The 12,627-nt window shown below is 54.4% G+C and overlaps 2 protein-coding genes across 10 annotated transcripts in view; both read left to right on the plus strand.

The window, feature by feature from the left end:
- SLC12A4 (solute carrier family 12 member 4) overlaps positions 1-8,739 on the plus strand; it is a 24,689-nt gene extending 15,950 nt beyond the window's left edge. For 8 of the 9 annotated variants that reach the window (XM_036274127.1, XM_036274129.1, XM_036274125.1 and 5 more), the window contains 18 exons: positions 853-1,094; positions 1,238-1,452; positions 1,998-2,162; positions 2,241-2,339; positions 2,623-2,680; positions 3,015-3,189; positions 3,605-3,723; positions 5,090-5,188; positions 5,383-5,502; positions 5,710-5,814; positions 6,080-6,248; positions 6,506-6,701; positions 6,806-6,975; positions 7,066-7,197; positions 7,277-7,384; positions 7,582-7,769; positions 7,879-8,012; positions 8,182-8,739. In XM_036274127.1, coding sequence (XP_036130020.1) covers positions 853-1,094; positions 1,238-1,452; positions 1,998-2,162; positions 2,241-2,339; positions 2,623-2,680; positions 3,015-3,189; positions 3,605-3,723; positions 5,090-5,188; positions 5,383-5,502; positions 5,710-5,814; positions 6,080-6,248; positions 6,506-6,701; positions 6,806-6,975; positions 7,066-7,197; positions 7,277-7,384; positions 7,582-7,769; positions 7,879-8,012; positions 8,182-8,273 — 2,586 coding nt within the window. In that variant the 3' untranslated portion in view covers positions 8,274-8,739. The remainder of the gene's footprint in view (positions 1-852; positions 1,095-1,237; positions 1,453-1,997; positions 2,163-2,240; positions 2,340-2,622; positions 2,681-3,014; positions 3,190-3,604; positions 3,724-5,089; positions 5,189-5,382; positions 5,503-5,709; positions 5,815-6,079; positions 6,249-6,505; positions 6,702-6,805; positions 6,976-7,065; positions 7,198-7,276; positions 7,385-7,581; positions 7,770-7,878; positions 8,013-8,181) is intronic. The other variant, XM_036274128.1, reaches the window with a different exon arrangement.
- LCAT (lecithin-cholesterol acyltransferase) lies at positions 8,699-12,238 on the plus strand. The gene is made up of 6 exons (XM_036274135.1): positions 8,699-9,121; positions 9,862-10,018; positions 10,097-10,212; positions 10,305-10,400; positions 10,493-10,717; positions 11,635-12,238. The coding sequence occupies exons 1-6, from the start codon at positions 8,968-8,970 to the stop codon at positions 12,210-12,212; spliced, it is 1,326 nt and encodes a 441-aa protein (XP_036130028.1). The 5' UTR covers positions 8,699-8,967; the 3' UTR covers positions 12,213-12,238.
- The last annotated feature ends 389 nt before the right edge of the window (positions 12,239-12,627 follow it).

Consider the following 12,627-nt stretch of genomic DNA (forward strand, 5'->3'; position numbering starts at 1 on the left):
AGATATAATTCACATGCTATACAACATACCACTTATTTAAAGTATGAAGTTTATTTTTTTATTTTATTTTATTTTTCCTTTGTTGATTTTTGAGAGAAATGAAGGGAGAGGGAGAGAGAGACAGAAACATCGATGAGAGAGAACATCAATTGGCTGCCTCCCGCATGACCCCACTGGGGATCAGGCCCACAACCTGGGCATGTGCCCTGACCAGGAATTGAACCAGCAACCTTTTTGTGCATGGGTCAATGCTCAACCACTGAGCCACACTGGCCCAGCTAAAGTATAAAGTTTAAAGGTATTTATTTATCCTCACCCGAGGACATTTTTCCATTCTTTGTTCAGATAGAGTGGGAGGGAGAGAGAGGAAGAGAGAGAGAGAAACATTGACATGAAAGGGACACATCAAGTGGTCACCACCCACACGACCCAACCAGGGCCGGGGACAAACTGCAACCGAGGTACATGCCCTTAGTGGGAACCAAACCCGGGTCTCTCTCGATGCTCGAACCGCTGAGCCAAACCGGTTAGGGCATAAAGTTTAAAGGTTTTTAGTATATTCACAGAACTGTGCAACCATCACCACAATCAATTTTAGAACATTTTCATCACTCCGGAAAATCCATGCTCAGTAGTAGTCACTCTGTTCTTCCCAGCCCTAGGCAACCATTAATCTGCTTTCTGTCTTTAGTTAGATTTACCTCTTCTGGACATTTCATATAATTGGAATCATACAGTATGTAGTCTTTTGTGACTGGCTTTTTCTGGATACTCTTTAAAAAAAAAAAAAAAAAAATGATAGGATTCTCCAAATAGGAAAATTGAACCTTCTATATCTGTCTCTTGTTTCAGACCTACATTGCCCCGCCAGCTGCCATTTTTTACCCAAAAGGGGCTCATGACTCGTCAAGTGCCACCTTGAACAACATGCGAGTGTATGGGACCATTTTTCTCACCTTCATGACCCTGGTAGTGTTTGTTGGGGTCAAGTATGTGAACAAATTTGCCTCTCTCTTCCTGGCCTGTGTGATCATCTCCATCCTCTCCATCTATGCTGGGGGCATCAAGTCTATTTTTGACCCTCCTGTGTTTCCGTAAGTAATCTGGGAATACATCCAGGTATTGCACTGACATCCCTCCCAAGTAGATGGCCTTTTGTGCCCTAAGTCCTAGAGTCTGCAGTTTGAAACAGGTTGGGACCTCCAGCTGAGCAGGTGATACTTACCTCTCCCTGCAGGGTGTGCATGCTGGGCAATAGGACCCTGTCCCAGGACCAGTTTGACATCTGTGCCAAGACAGACATGGTGGATAATGAGACAGTGGCCACCCAGCTATGGAACCTCTTCTGCCACAGCTCCAACCTTACCACTGACTCCTGTGACCCCTACTTCCTGCTCAACAATGTGACCGAAATCCCTGGCATCCCAGGTGCAGCTGCCGGTGTACTCCAGGGTGCGTTTGTACTCCTGTCCTCCTGCTCCTGACCCCTGGGCCGAGCAGGAGGCAAGGAATGAGCAAGGAAGGAAAATAGATCACAGAGCTGTCTTTGTGTGGCCAACTCAGGAGTGGGGGCAGGACTGGCTACCTTCCAGGCCCGGCTACCTTCCAGGCCCAGTGATATCCTCTCATCCTGGCTCCTGGCAGCTATGTTTCGGGTAAACAGAGTCTGTTAGGCCAGTGTCCCAAGTCTGCAGCACCCCCCCCAGAAAGTTCTGGCAGCCCCTCCCTCCCCAGCCACCAGCCCCTGACGCTGCCTGGATTATTCTCCCAGAAGCCATAAAGGACCTCTGTCTAGGAGGCAGGCAGTAGCAGGGCTCTGGCTTTAGCAACCTTTGCCTGTAAGACTTCTAGCCAGATAACTTCTTCCCTGGGGCTGAAGCTGCCCCTTTAGGCCCCCAGAGCTTCTCACATCTGTACCCTCTGGTGGGGCTGCCCTAAACTGCCCTAAACTCTGGGAAGCAGGTGGGGCTATGGTAGTGATGCTGCTGCCCCTGCAGAGAACCTGTGGAGCACCTACCTGGAGAAGGGTGAGGTTGTGGAGAAGCATGGGCTGCCCTCCACAGATGCCCTTGGCCTGAAGGAGAATCTGGCCCTGTACGTGGTGGCTGACATTGCCACATCTTTCACCGTGCTGGTTGGCATTTTCTTCCCCTCTGTAACAGGTAAGCCCTTCTTGCCCACCCTCCTAGCCCTGCCCCCTCTCCTGGGGAGCCCCTGAGGGAATCTTATTGTTTTTGAAGGCATCATGGCTGGCTCAAATCGCTCCGGTGATCTCCGAGATGCCCAGAAGTCAATCCCAGTGGGGACCATTCTGGCCATTGTTACAACCTCCCTTGTGTGTATCCTTTCCCAGGCCTGGGCAGGCAGGTAGGGGGACAAGAGGCACTTGCCTTCATATGTCACCAGCTGGCATCCACAGACAAAGCACATGTGCATGCGTACATATATACCTTTCCCTTCACACTCCCTTCACGAGTGTGTGCACAACACGAAACCCTCAGTTGTAGGTGCCTAGCTGAGTTTCCCGGCAAAGGCTAGGGCAAGGGGCATGTGGGTCCTGTGTGGGAATGAGTGAGGGCAGCAGTGGCAATAGAGGCCCAGCTATCCTTGACGTGGCTGCAGACTTCAGCAGTGTGGTTCTCTTTGGTGCCTGCATCGAGGGTGTGGTACTCCGGGACAAGTGAGTGACCTGGGCACTCCCTATGGTAGTGGCCTCAGTTTTTGCCTATTTTGATACCAGCTTCCTTAAACACATGGTCCCACATGTCCTTAGGCTGCTGTTTGCAGTGGTAGTGTGTGCCACTAGGTAGGTCAAGCCCCACCAGGACTTTTGCTTCTTAGAGAATGATGACATCAGGATCAGGGTTGGGATGAGGAGAAAGGATAGGGGCTGATGGACTGGACTTTTGTGTCATAGCCATCCTTCCTGACCCCTGACATCCCTCACTCTGGGTTGCCCCACTTTGGGTTGGGGGTTCCTTGCATGTAGTATGGCCTAAGGCTGGCCCCTGCAGGTATGGTGATGGCGTCAGCAGAAACCTGGTGGTGGGCACATTGGCCTGGCCTTCACCCTGGGTCATTGTCATCGGCTCCTTCTTCTCAACTTGTGGCGCCGGCCTACAGAGCCTTACTGGGGCACCACGCCTGTTGCAGGCCATTGCCAAGGACAACATCATCCCCTTCCTCCGGGTGAGCCCGTTTGTATTCCCCCATAGCTGGATACTAGCTCCTCACACTGGTGGAGGGTAGGGGATACAGATGCATTATGTCCGGCTGGGGCCTATAGTGACCAGGGCCACAAAGCCATCATGAGAAGTTGCTGAGAGCTGCCCTGGCTCTGGCTCTACCATGCTGTTGACAGAATGGTTTGGGCCCAGAATCCTCATGGCCGATCTATGGCTCATTCAGAGCAGAGAGGCCTGGAGAGTTAGGGGGCAGAGAAACTTGTGAAACATATTGGGAAGGGCATGGGTGTGGCCTGAGCTCCAGAGGAGGGACTTGGGGATGCTGGAGGCCAGGCTGTGGCTTGTGACTTGAGGTGTGGAATGGGGGTAATGGGACCAGTTTCTTCTCTTGCTGACCCTGCTGACCCTACTGCATGCAGGTATTTGGCCACGGGAAGGCAAATGGTGAACCAACATGGGCACTCCTCCTGACGGCACTCATCGCTGAGCTGGGCATCCTCATTGCCTCCCTCGACATGGTGGCCCCCATTCTATCCATGTGAGCTGGGGGCTGGGGCAGGGCAGGGGAATGGTCTTGGGAAAGGCTCTTGGAATCATCAGCATGCCAGAGCCAGGGGTCCCAGCACTTCCCTGTGACCCTGTCTGGTATTGAGGGTACAGCTGGGACACATGTCAGGCTGTATGGGCAGATATTTGCCTGGGAGAGCTCAGCCTACCTCTACATTCAGGAGCAAGCTTGACACTTACACAGAAGAGACCAACGGGTCTTCTGTGGGAGACTCCCAGAGCAGGCAGGTGGCTACCTCTACTCCTGGACAGGGCAAGCACCCAGTGCCTAGCACTTTGATGAAGCTTCCACTGCCCCATCTGTCTGTTTTCAAAGTTGTTTCCTTTTAAGGTTCTAGAAACAACTGGGCATTTGAGTCTGCCAGTGCCCTACAGGAGGTGGTCAGCGTATGGCAAATTCCAGGGGTCCCTGAGGCAGAACTCATGTGGTTGCTGTGTTCACTACTGCCATTGTTGGGGCCCACTCCATCTCTCCTCACACATTTTGCTCCACTGCCAATGCTCCCTCTTGCTTGTTGGTTTATGATAGGACTACCCTTCACTGCCAGTCAGGCCACAGTGATCTCTTGTCCCCCCCAACACACCTCCACCCCCTACTTCCCAGCTCCACCCACACATAGTACACACCTGAATCTGTTCTTGCAATAGTCATCCTGGGTGGTGACCCCTCAGTACCTAAGCCAGAGGATTTATCTCAGCCTTTATCATGTGGCTCTCCCTGGCAGCCTTAATGGGACTGACCACTTACCCTCATGGGAGTCCCTGCCCCCTGACATGCCCTCTCTGGTAAGTCCTTCTGCCTTTTTGTCTGCTCTTCTCCAGCCAGCTGAGGGTAGAGGTTGGCACCCCTCCCCTCAGCCCTCTGCTCCTCAGCCGTCTTCCTAGAGGGTTCACACAGCAGGCCTCACCATGTTCCAGTCACACGATATCCCTCAAGTGTCTCTAATTCAGTGTCTTCAAAATGGCCTTTGTTATCTTTTCCCTACTTTCTCCTCCCCACATTCATGACAGCCCCTAATCCAACTGGTCACCCTGGCCAGGAGCCTGAATATTGTCTAGCCATCTCCAAACATTGGGCATTCCTTTGCACTATCCTTTTTCACAGCTGTACATTCATTCTTCCCCTTGCCTGCTGCCCCCTTCTCACCTCCTCTGCCTGCAAACAGTTGCCCATCCTCTAAGCCCTAAGGATATCTGTGCAGTAGTCCCATCTGCCTCAGGCATGGGAATGCATGCTGTGGGGCTATGAAGACCTAGCTCAGCCCGTGTATGGCAGGGACAACAGGTACCTGGCTGCCAAGGAGGCTGCTCTATACCAACCAGCCCCTGTGATGCAGGTTCTTTCTGATGTGTTACCTGTTTGTGAACCTGGCTTGTGCTGTGCAGACGCTCCTGAGGACCCCCAACTGGCGGCCCCGGTTCAAGTACTATCACTGGTGAGCACCAACTGGACCCCTGAACCAAGTCCTCTGACATAAGAGCTATGGGGAAGCCAGGAGACCCATTCAGAATGGGGTTCGAATCTTCTGGTCTGTAGTTGCTATTGGTGAGAAATTGGGGGCTGGGAAGCTTGATCTGGGGCCATACTGGTCTTTCCCTGATTCTGGCCCTTCCCCACTCTCTGGCCCAGGGCGCTGTCCTTCCTGGGCATGAGCCTCTGCCTGGCCCTTATGTTTGTCTCCTCCTGGTACTATGCCCTGGTTGCCATGCTCATTGCGGGCATGATCTACAAGTACATTGAGTACCAAGGGTGAGTGAGGGGTTGCCACCTGGTTGGGGCAAGTGGGGTGATCTGTATATTGGGGTGGGGGGAGTTGAGCCACCCTTTGCTAGCCACCATAAGTGCTGGGGCTGGGGGGTTGTGACTCAGTGCCTGGCCCCATTCCATCTCACATACACCTGAACAGAATCCTCTGGATGGGACCAGGGACTCACCAGCTTATGGTGGCTTCTGTAGGGCTGAGAAGGAATGGGGTGATGGGATCAGAGGCCTGTCCCTGAGTGCTGCCCGCTATGCACTATTGCGGCTAGAGGAGGGGCCTCCTCACACCAAGAACTGGCGGTGAGTCCACGCCCACACTGTCAAAGGCCACTCTAGGTTCTCAGGGGGCACTGTGAGGGTGGGACTGTCAAGAGATGCTGGCTCCCCCTCCTGGTCCACGTTCTTCATCCTGGGATTGCTAGGGGTGCCGTCCTGCTTGTTGAGCCCTTGGATCTCTGCTCCCTAAACCTGTGGGAGCCTGTGAGCTAAGAAGGGAAGAAGAAAAGGGACTCCTTGGAAACCTCTGGCCCTGATCTCAGGTTTTCTCCCTATCTGGCCACTGCAGGCCTCAGCTGCTAGTGCTACTGAAACTAGACGAGGACCTTCACGTGAAGTATCCACGGCTCCTCACCTTCGCCTCTCAGCTGAAGGCCGGCAAGGGCCTGACCATCGTTGGTTCTGTCATTCAGGGAAGCTTCTTGGAGAGCTATGGCGAGGCCCAGGCCGCTGAGCAGGTGCCTGCTGCAGCGGGTGGGAAGCTGAGCCAGACTATAGGTGTCCGTGCTGCAGTTGGCACATAGGGGAGGGGAATGGTTCAGGCCAGGCAGGTGGATAGCAGTGCTGCCACCTAAGAGCTGGAGCAAGGGTGGGTATGGCTGTCCCATCTTGAAAACATGGCCTCTGGGTGGGCAGCTTGCCTCTTCCCCTTCCCCATCTCCATCAGAGGGGATGCTGATTGCCTTGGCTTCTGAGCCTGGTGTGTTTCCCACAGACAATCAAGAACATGATGGAGATTGAGAAAGTAAAGGGCTTCTGCCAGGTGGTGGTAGCCAACAAGGTGCGTGAGGGGCTGGCCCACCTCATCCAGTCTTGTGGCCTGGGCGGCATGAGACATAACTCCGTGGTGCTGGGCTGGCCCTATGGCTGGCGACAGAGTGAGGACCCACGTGCCTGGAAGACCTTTATTGGTGCGTGAGAGGCCATGGCCTGGGCTCAGCCACGGGGGACAGGGACTGGGGCTCAATTGAGAGCAGGGCTGCAGGCTGGCAGTCAGTAGTATCCCTCCCCCCAGACACCGTGCGCTGCACCACGGCTGCCCACCTGGCCCTTCTTGTGCCCAAGAACATTGCCTTCTACCCCAGCAATCATGAGCGCTACCTGGAGGGTCATATTGACGTGTGGTGGATTGTGCATGATGGCGGCATGCTGATGCTTTTACCCTTCCTGCTGCGCCAGCACAAGGTGGGCCAGAGGGGTGGGCCCAGGTGAGAGGGGCTGGGCCCTTGGATAGGTGGTATGTGACTGGAACACCCACCTGCTCTGTTACCATAGGTTTGGAGAAAGTGCCGGATGCGCATCTTCACGGTGGCCCAGATGGATGACAATAGTATCCAGATGAAGAAGGATCTGGCTGTCTTCCTCTACCACCTACGCCTTGAGGCAGAGGTGGAGGTAGTGGAAATGGTGAGCCACCCACCCTGGTGTGGCTCTGTGGATACCCTGCTTCACACAGCCCAGTCCTTATGGCCCACCTTCTCCCCAGCACAACAGTGACATCTCTGCATATACCTATGAGCGGACACTGATGATGGAGCAGCGGTCCCAGATGCTGAGGCAGATGAGGCTGACCAAGACTGAGCGAGAACGAGAAGTCGGTGGCTTTGGTTCAGGGCACGGGCAGGTGGCTGGGTCAGGCCTTTGGAGACACCATCAAATGGGGGCGTCAGAATGACTCAACCCAGCCCCACCCGCTTCAGTGCCCATGTCCCTGTGGCCAGGTAGTCATGTTGGGCCAGCCAGGTCCTCTTTTCCCATGGCACTAAGGCTGCCTCCTTTGATTTTCTTCAGGCCCAGCTGGTCAAGGACCGGCACTCAGCCCTAAGGCTGGAGAGCCTGTACTCAGATGAGGAGGATGAGTCTACTGCTGGGGCCGACAAGATACAGATGACATGGACACGGGACAAGTACATGGCAGCTGAGCCCTGGGACCCCAGCCACGCCCCTGACAACTTCCGAGAACTGGTGCATATTAAGCCGTGAGTGCCACAAAAACAGACCCAACCATTTGGGGCCTGGGAGTGGAGGGTGGACAAGCTCTGTGTGTGGGTCAGGGGTGGGGTCCATGATGAGCTGTGTCACCTACAGGGACCAATCCAATGTGCGGCGCATGCACACTGCCGTGAAGCTCAATGAAGTCATTGTCACACGCTCCCACGATGCCCGCCTGGTCCTACTGAACATGCCTGGCCCACCTAAGAACAGTGAGGGTGATGAGAACTGTATCCTTTTGTGGAGAGTCTGGTAGTGTATAGGGGGGAGGTGGACAGCATGTAAGGTTACTGTGGGTGTCCCTGGAGGGTGCCAGGTTACCCCTACTCTGATTGATGACCAAAATTCCCCGGGTACCCCTTAGTCCTGGTGCTGCTTCTTTGACCTGATGACCTATAGACATGGAGTTCCTGGAGGTGCTGACTGAGGGCCTCGAGCGGGTACTGTTGGTTCGTGGCGGTGGCCGTGAAGTCATCACCATCTACTCTTGAGCCAGATACAGACTTGTGGCCTAGAGTGGAGGTGTTCAGGGTAACATTCCCTCCAGCACCCATCTGCCAGTCCCGCTTTGCCTAGCCCTGCCCTAGACCCAGCTTTGGAGATTGGGCCTGGGCCTGGCAGTGGAAATGGATCCAGGATCCTGTAGGACCCTGAGAAGTTTGGGGACTTTTCCTGGTTCAGCACCCCAGGAGGCCTGCCCTGGCTGGAGAAGACTTATGGGAGCTGACATTGGATTTGAAGGCAGCCAGCCCAGGAATGCTATTTATTGAATATTTATTGTTGGGATATCACCATCAGAGATAAGGGGAAGGGAAACAAGGGAGGGGGTTCTACCCAGCCGGCCTGCAGGAAGACCTGGCTCAGACTACTGTGGACAGAGACCCTCACCAAGCCAAGCCTAATGGAGCCAGCTAGCTGAGGCTTGACTCTTTTCAATAAAACATTGTGTACTTCTGGCCCTCCTGCTGCCCAAGCTCTGTTTCCCCTGGCGCCAAGGGAAGAAGGCAGAACTGAACCCAAGCCCAGGGCCAACTCCAGCTCCAAGGCTGTGTCCCTTTCCCTCAATCTCTGGCCATCACCATTGGTCAGACTGTCCCTCCCACTGGCCTCAGGGCCCCTCCCACCCCCACTCCAGATAAGGTCAGCCCAAGACTGCGTCACTGGGCAATAGGCACTAGGGCTGGAATGGGGCTGCCCGGCTCCCCATGGCAGTGGGTGCTGCTGCTGCTGGGGCTGCTGTTACCCCCTGCCGCCTCCTTCTGGCTCCTCAATGTGCTGTTCCCCCCGCAAACCACGCCCAAGGCTGAGCTCAGTAACCACACACGGCCCGTCATCCTCGGTAAGCCCCCACCAGGCCCCTAATGCACCAGGCCAGACCTTGAGGAGCCTGGACCCCAGCCCCAGGTAGTCAACCCTGCCAAGGCCCTTCTGCTCCTGCATTAACCCTGATACTTCTCTCAGTGTTTGGAGGGGACAAAGGCTTATCCTGCAAAGAAGTCAACCCTTTCCCCTGAACCACACTGTTCCTGTGTCTCTAAGTTATCTACCCCAAGTGGGTGGAGGGGTGGGGGGTGTGTTTGCCTGAGGGCTTGGCCAGGGCATTACAAGCTGTGATCAGCTGCAACCACTGGACCCTGGGCCAAGCTACCCCCCTCCCAATCCCTTGCTCCTTCCTCAGCCCCCACCCCAACAAGGACAAGATGCTCAGTTCAGGAGAACAAGAGAGGCCTATCATGGCCTGCCCCCTATTCCTAAGCCAAACCTCCACCTCCCCATATCTGTTTGTTCTCACCTTGAACTTTGGCAGTAATTGAAAGCCAGGCTAGGTGTTTGCTTTGTGAGGGCAGAGGTCAGTGGCCCTGGCCTCTGCACTTTTCCTGCCTAAGGGGAGCCAGGGCTTTGCATTGCTGCGGGGATGAGTGGGGGGGTGATTAGAAAGAGGATTATGTCATTAGTCCCTGGGGGTTGAGGGTGTGGGAGATGAAGGCTGGTCACTGCAGTGGTAGTGGGTGGTGTTAGGCTGGGAGGGGGATCACGGGGGAAATCCAAGGAATCCAGAGTGAAGGCTAGTGCCCGCAGTGCCTGGCTGCCTGGGGAATCAGCTGGAAGCCAAGCTGGATAAACCAGATGTGGTGAACTGGATGTGCTACCGTAAAACAGAGGACTTCTTCACTATCTGGCTGGATCTCAATATGTTCCTACCCCTTGGAGTAGACTGCTGGATCGATAATACCAGGTACATGCCATCCCCTCTTCCCAGCTCCCTCACCATGTCCCTTGGTTGCTGACCTGCTGAATGTCCCATTGCCCCCAGGGTTGTCTACAACCGCAGCTCTGGGCGTGTGTCCAATGCCCCTGGTGTACAGATACGTGTCCCTGGCTTTGGCAAGACCTTCTCTGTTGAGTATCTAGACAAAAACAAGCTGGCAGGTGTGTTTATTGGGGGAAAGAGTGGGGCTCCAGGCTGTGGTGGGCCTGCAGAATCCATGTCCAGAGCCCCAATGCTGCTGCCTCTCCCACAGGTTACATGAACACCCTGGTGCAGAATCTGGTCAACAATGGGTATGTGCGGGATGAGACTGTGCGGGCCGCCCCCTATGACTGGCGGCTGGAGCCCAGTGAGTGTCTCTGCAGATGATGGGCTCATAGCAGGGCAGGTGGCCCTAAGCCCCACTGCCCTGACCTCAGCCACATCCCCCTGTCCTCGCAGGCCAGCAGGAGGAGTACTACCAGAAGCTCTCTGGGCTGGTGGAAGAGATGCATGCTACTTACGGAAAGCCTGTCTTCCTCATTGGGCACAGCCTTGGCTGCCTGCACCTGCTCTATTTCCTGCTGCGCCAGCCCCAGTCTTGGAAGGATCGCTTCATTGATGGCTTCATTTCTCTTGGGGCTCCCTGGGGTGGCTCCATCAAGCCATTGTTGATCTTGGCCTCAGGTGAGAGGGCCTCTGATCACTAGCATCCTATGAGGGGATTGAGAAATGGAATGCAGCTGACCGTGGGCCTACCCTGACTCACTTATGCTCAAAATGCCAGGCTGGGTGTGTTGTCTACCACCCCTGGGACATGACCCTTTTCATTGGCCCCCCAAGACTAGTGATCCTGGCTTGGAACATTAAAGTGGCTGCTGCCAGAATCTGTCTTAGTGATGACAAAGGGAAAATTTAACAGAAAATGAACCCAAGCAATCTGACTCACTGTCCCAACTTTGTTCCTGTGGCCTCAGGTCCTACCTATCCAGTTTTCAGCTGCCTTCTGCTTCCAGGAGCCCCTCTGCCCAGGGATCTGCCCTACTGAAGATAGATTTGCCAAAGCCAGGGCTGGGCTCTAGGAGCCCCTTCTGCCCTTCCCTGAGAGGAGTGGCACAGCTACTACCTGTTGAGCACCCAATGTCTGCTGGGTCCAGCCAAACTCAGTCTTCCCTGTAGGGGCTCAGGGTCAGGTGAGGGATACCTTCCTCAGACTACATCAGTTAATGTCAAATACAGACACAGTCTCATTCCACTCTTCCCAGAACGCAGCTCTGACCCCTGTGCAGCATAGACTACAGGGCCAACAGACACTTGCCTATGAGAACTGCCAGCATCATCCCCCAACTTTTCACACATATACATCCATCCTCAGGAAAACCCTTCCTGCCCTCACTTGAAGTCCTGCAGCTCTGCCTCAAAGAGGTATCAGGGCTTCTCATTTAATAAGCACACATTAAATATCTACTGAATGTTTGTAGGCCTGCTCTAGTCTGGCTTAGAGTCAATGTTTGAATTAGGTGGGACAAAACTGAGCATCCAGCTGAGTTTGGGCTGGGGGCAGCCAGGCCTGGCTCCCTGCCTACCTTGTTCCATGTCCACAGGTGACAACCAGGGCATCCCGATCATGTCCAGCATCAGGCTGAAACAGAAGCAGCGCATAACGACGACATCCCCCTGGATGTTTCCCTCTAACCTGGTGTGGCCTGAGGACCATGTGTTCATTTCCACACCCAACTTCAACTACACAGGCCGTGACTTCCAACGCTTCTTTGCAGACCTATACTTTGAGGAAGGCTGGTATATGTGGCTACAGTCACGTGACCTGCTGGCAGGACTTCCAGCACCTGGTGTAGAAGTATACTGTCTATATGGTGTGGGTCTGCCCACGCCCCGCACCTACATCTTTGATTATGGCTTCCCCTACACAGACCCTGTGGGTGTGCTCTATGAGGATGGCGATGACACTGTGGCGACACGTAGCAGTGAGCTCTGTGTCCACTGGAAGGGCCTCCAGCCACAGCCTGTGCACCTGCTGCCTCTGCATGGGACACAGCACCTCAACATGGTCTTCAGCAATCAGACACTGGAACACATCAATGCCATCCTGCTGGGTACCTACCGACATAGCACCTCTGTACCCACAGCTGCCAGCCCAGGCCCCCTACCCCCTACCCCTTGAATAAAGATCATCCTTTGCTGCTGTAAGCCTTGATATGTGTGTTGGGAGGCCCTAGGGTTCACACACCAGGATTAATTAATCAGCAGCTACAGGCCTGGTGCTTTGTGGACAATAGGACAAGAGGGGCTTTGCTAAAACCTAAGATTGAACTAGCTACCCTGAGATGTACAGCTTCCTACTCTCCTGCTTAAGCTGTTAAAGCAGCCTGTCTTTGTGTCTGTCTCTTCTCTGGGCATGGAGACTGGGGGCAATTGCACACATATCTGTGGGATGGGGGCACATGGAGCCAAGGGTTTAGGATGGATAAGATTTAAACTTGTCCCGGCTTCCAAAAGGGCAGGTGATACCTCACCTCTAGACAGGGACTTTGGAGTACAGGTGGGTGACAGAAGTACAAAAGATTAGGATCTGGGGG

Source organism: Molossus molossus, unplaced genomic scaffold (assembly GCF_014108415.1).
Source record: "Molossus molossus isolate mMolMol1 unplaced genomic scaffold, mMolMol1.p scaffold_m16_p_21, whole genome shotgun sequence".
NCBI classification, from domain to species: Eukaryota; Metazoa; Chordata; class Mammalia; order Chiroptera; family Molossidae; genus Molossus; species Molossus molossus.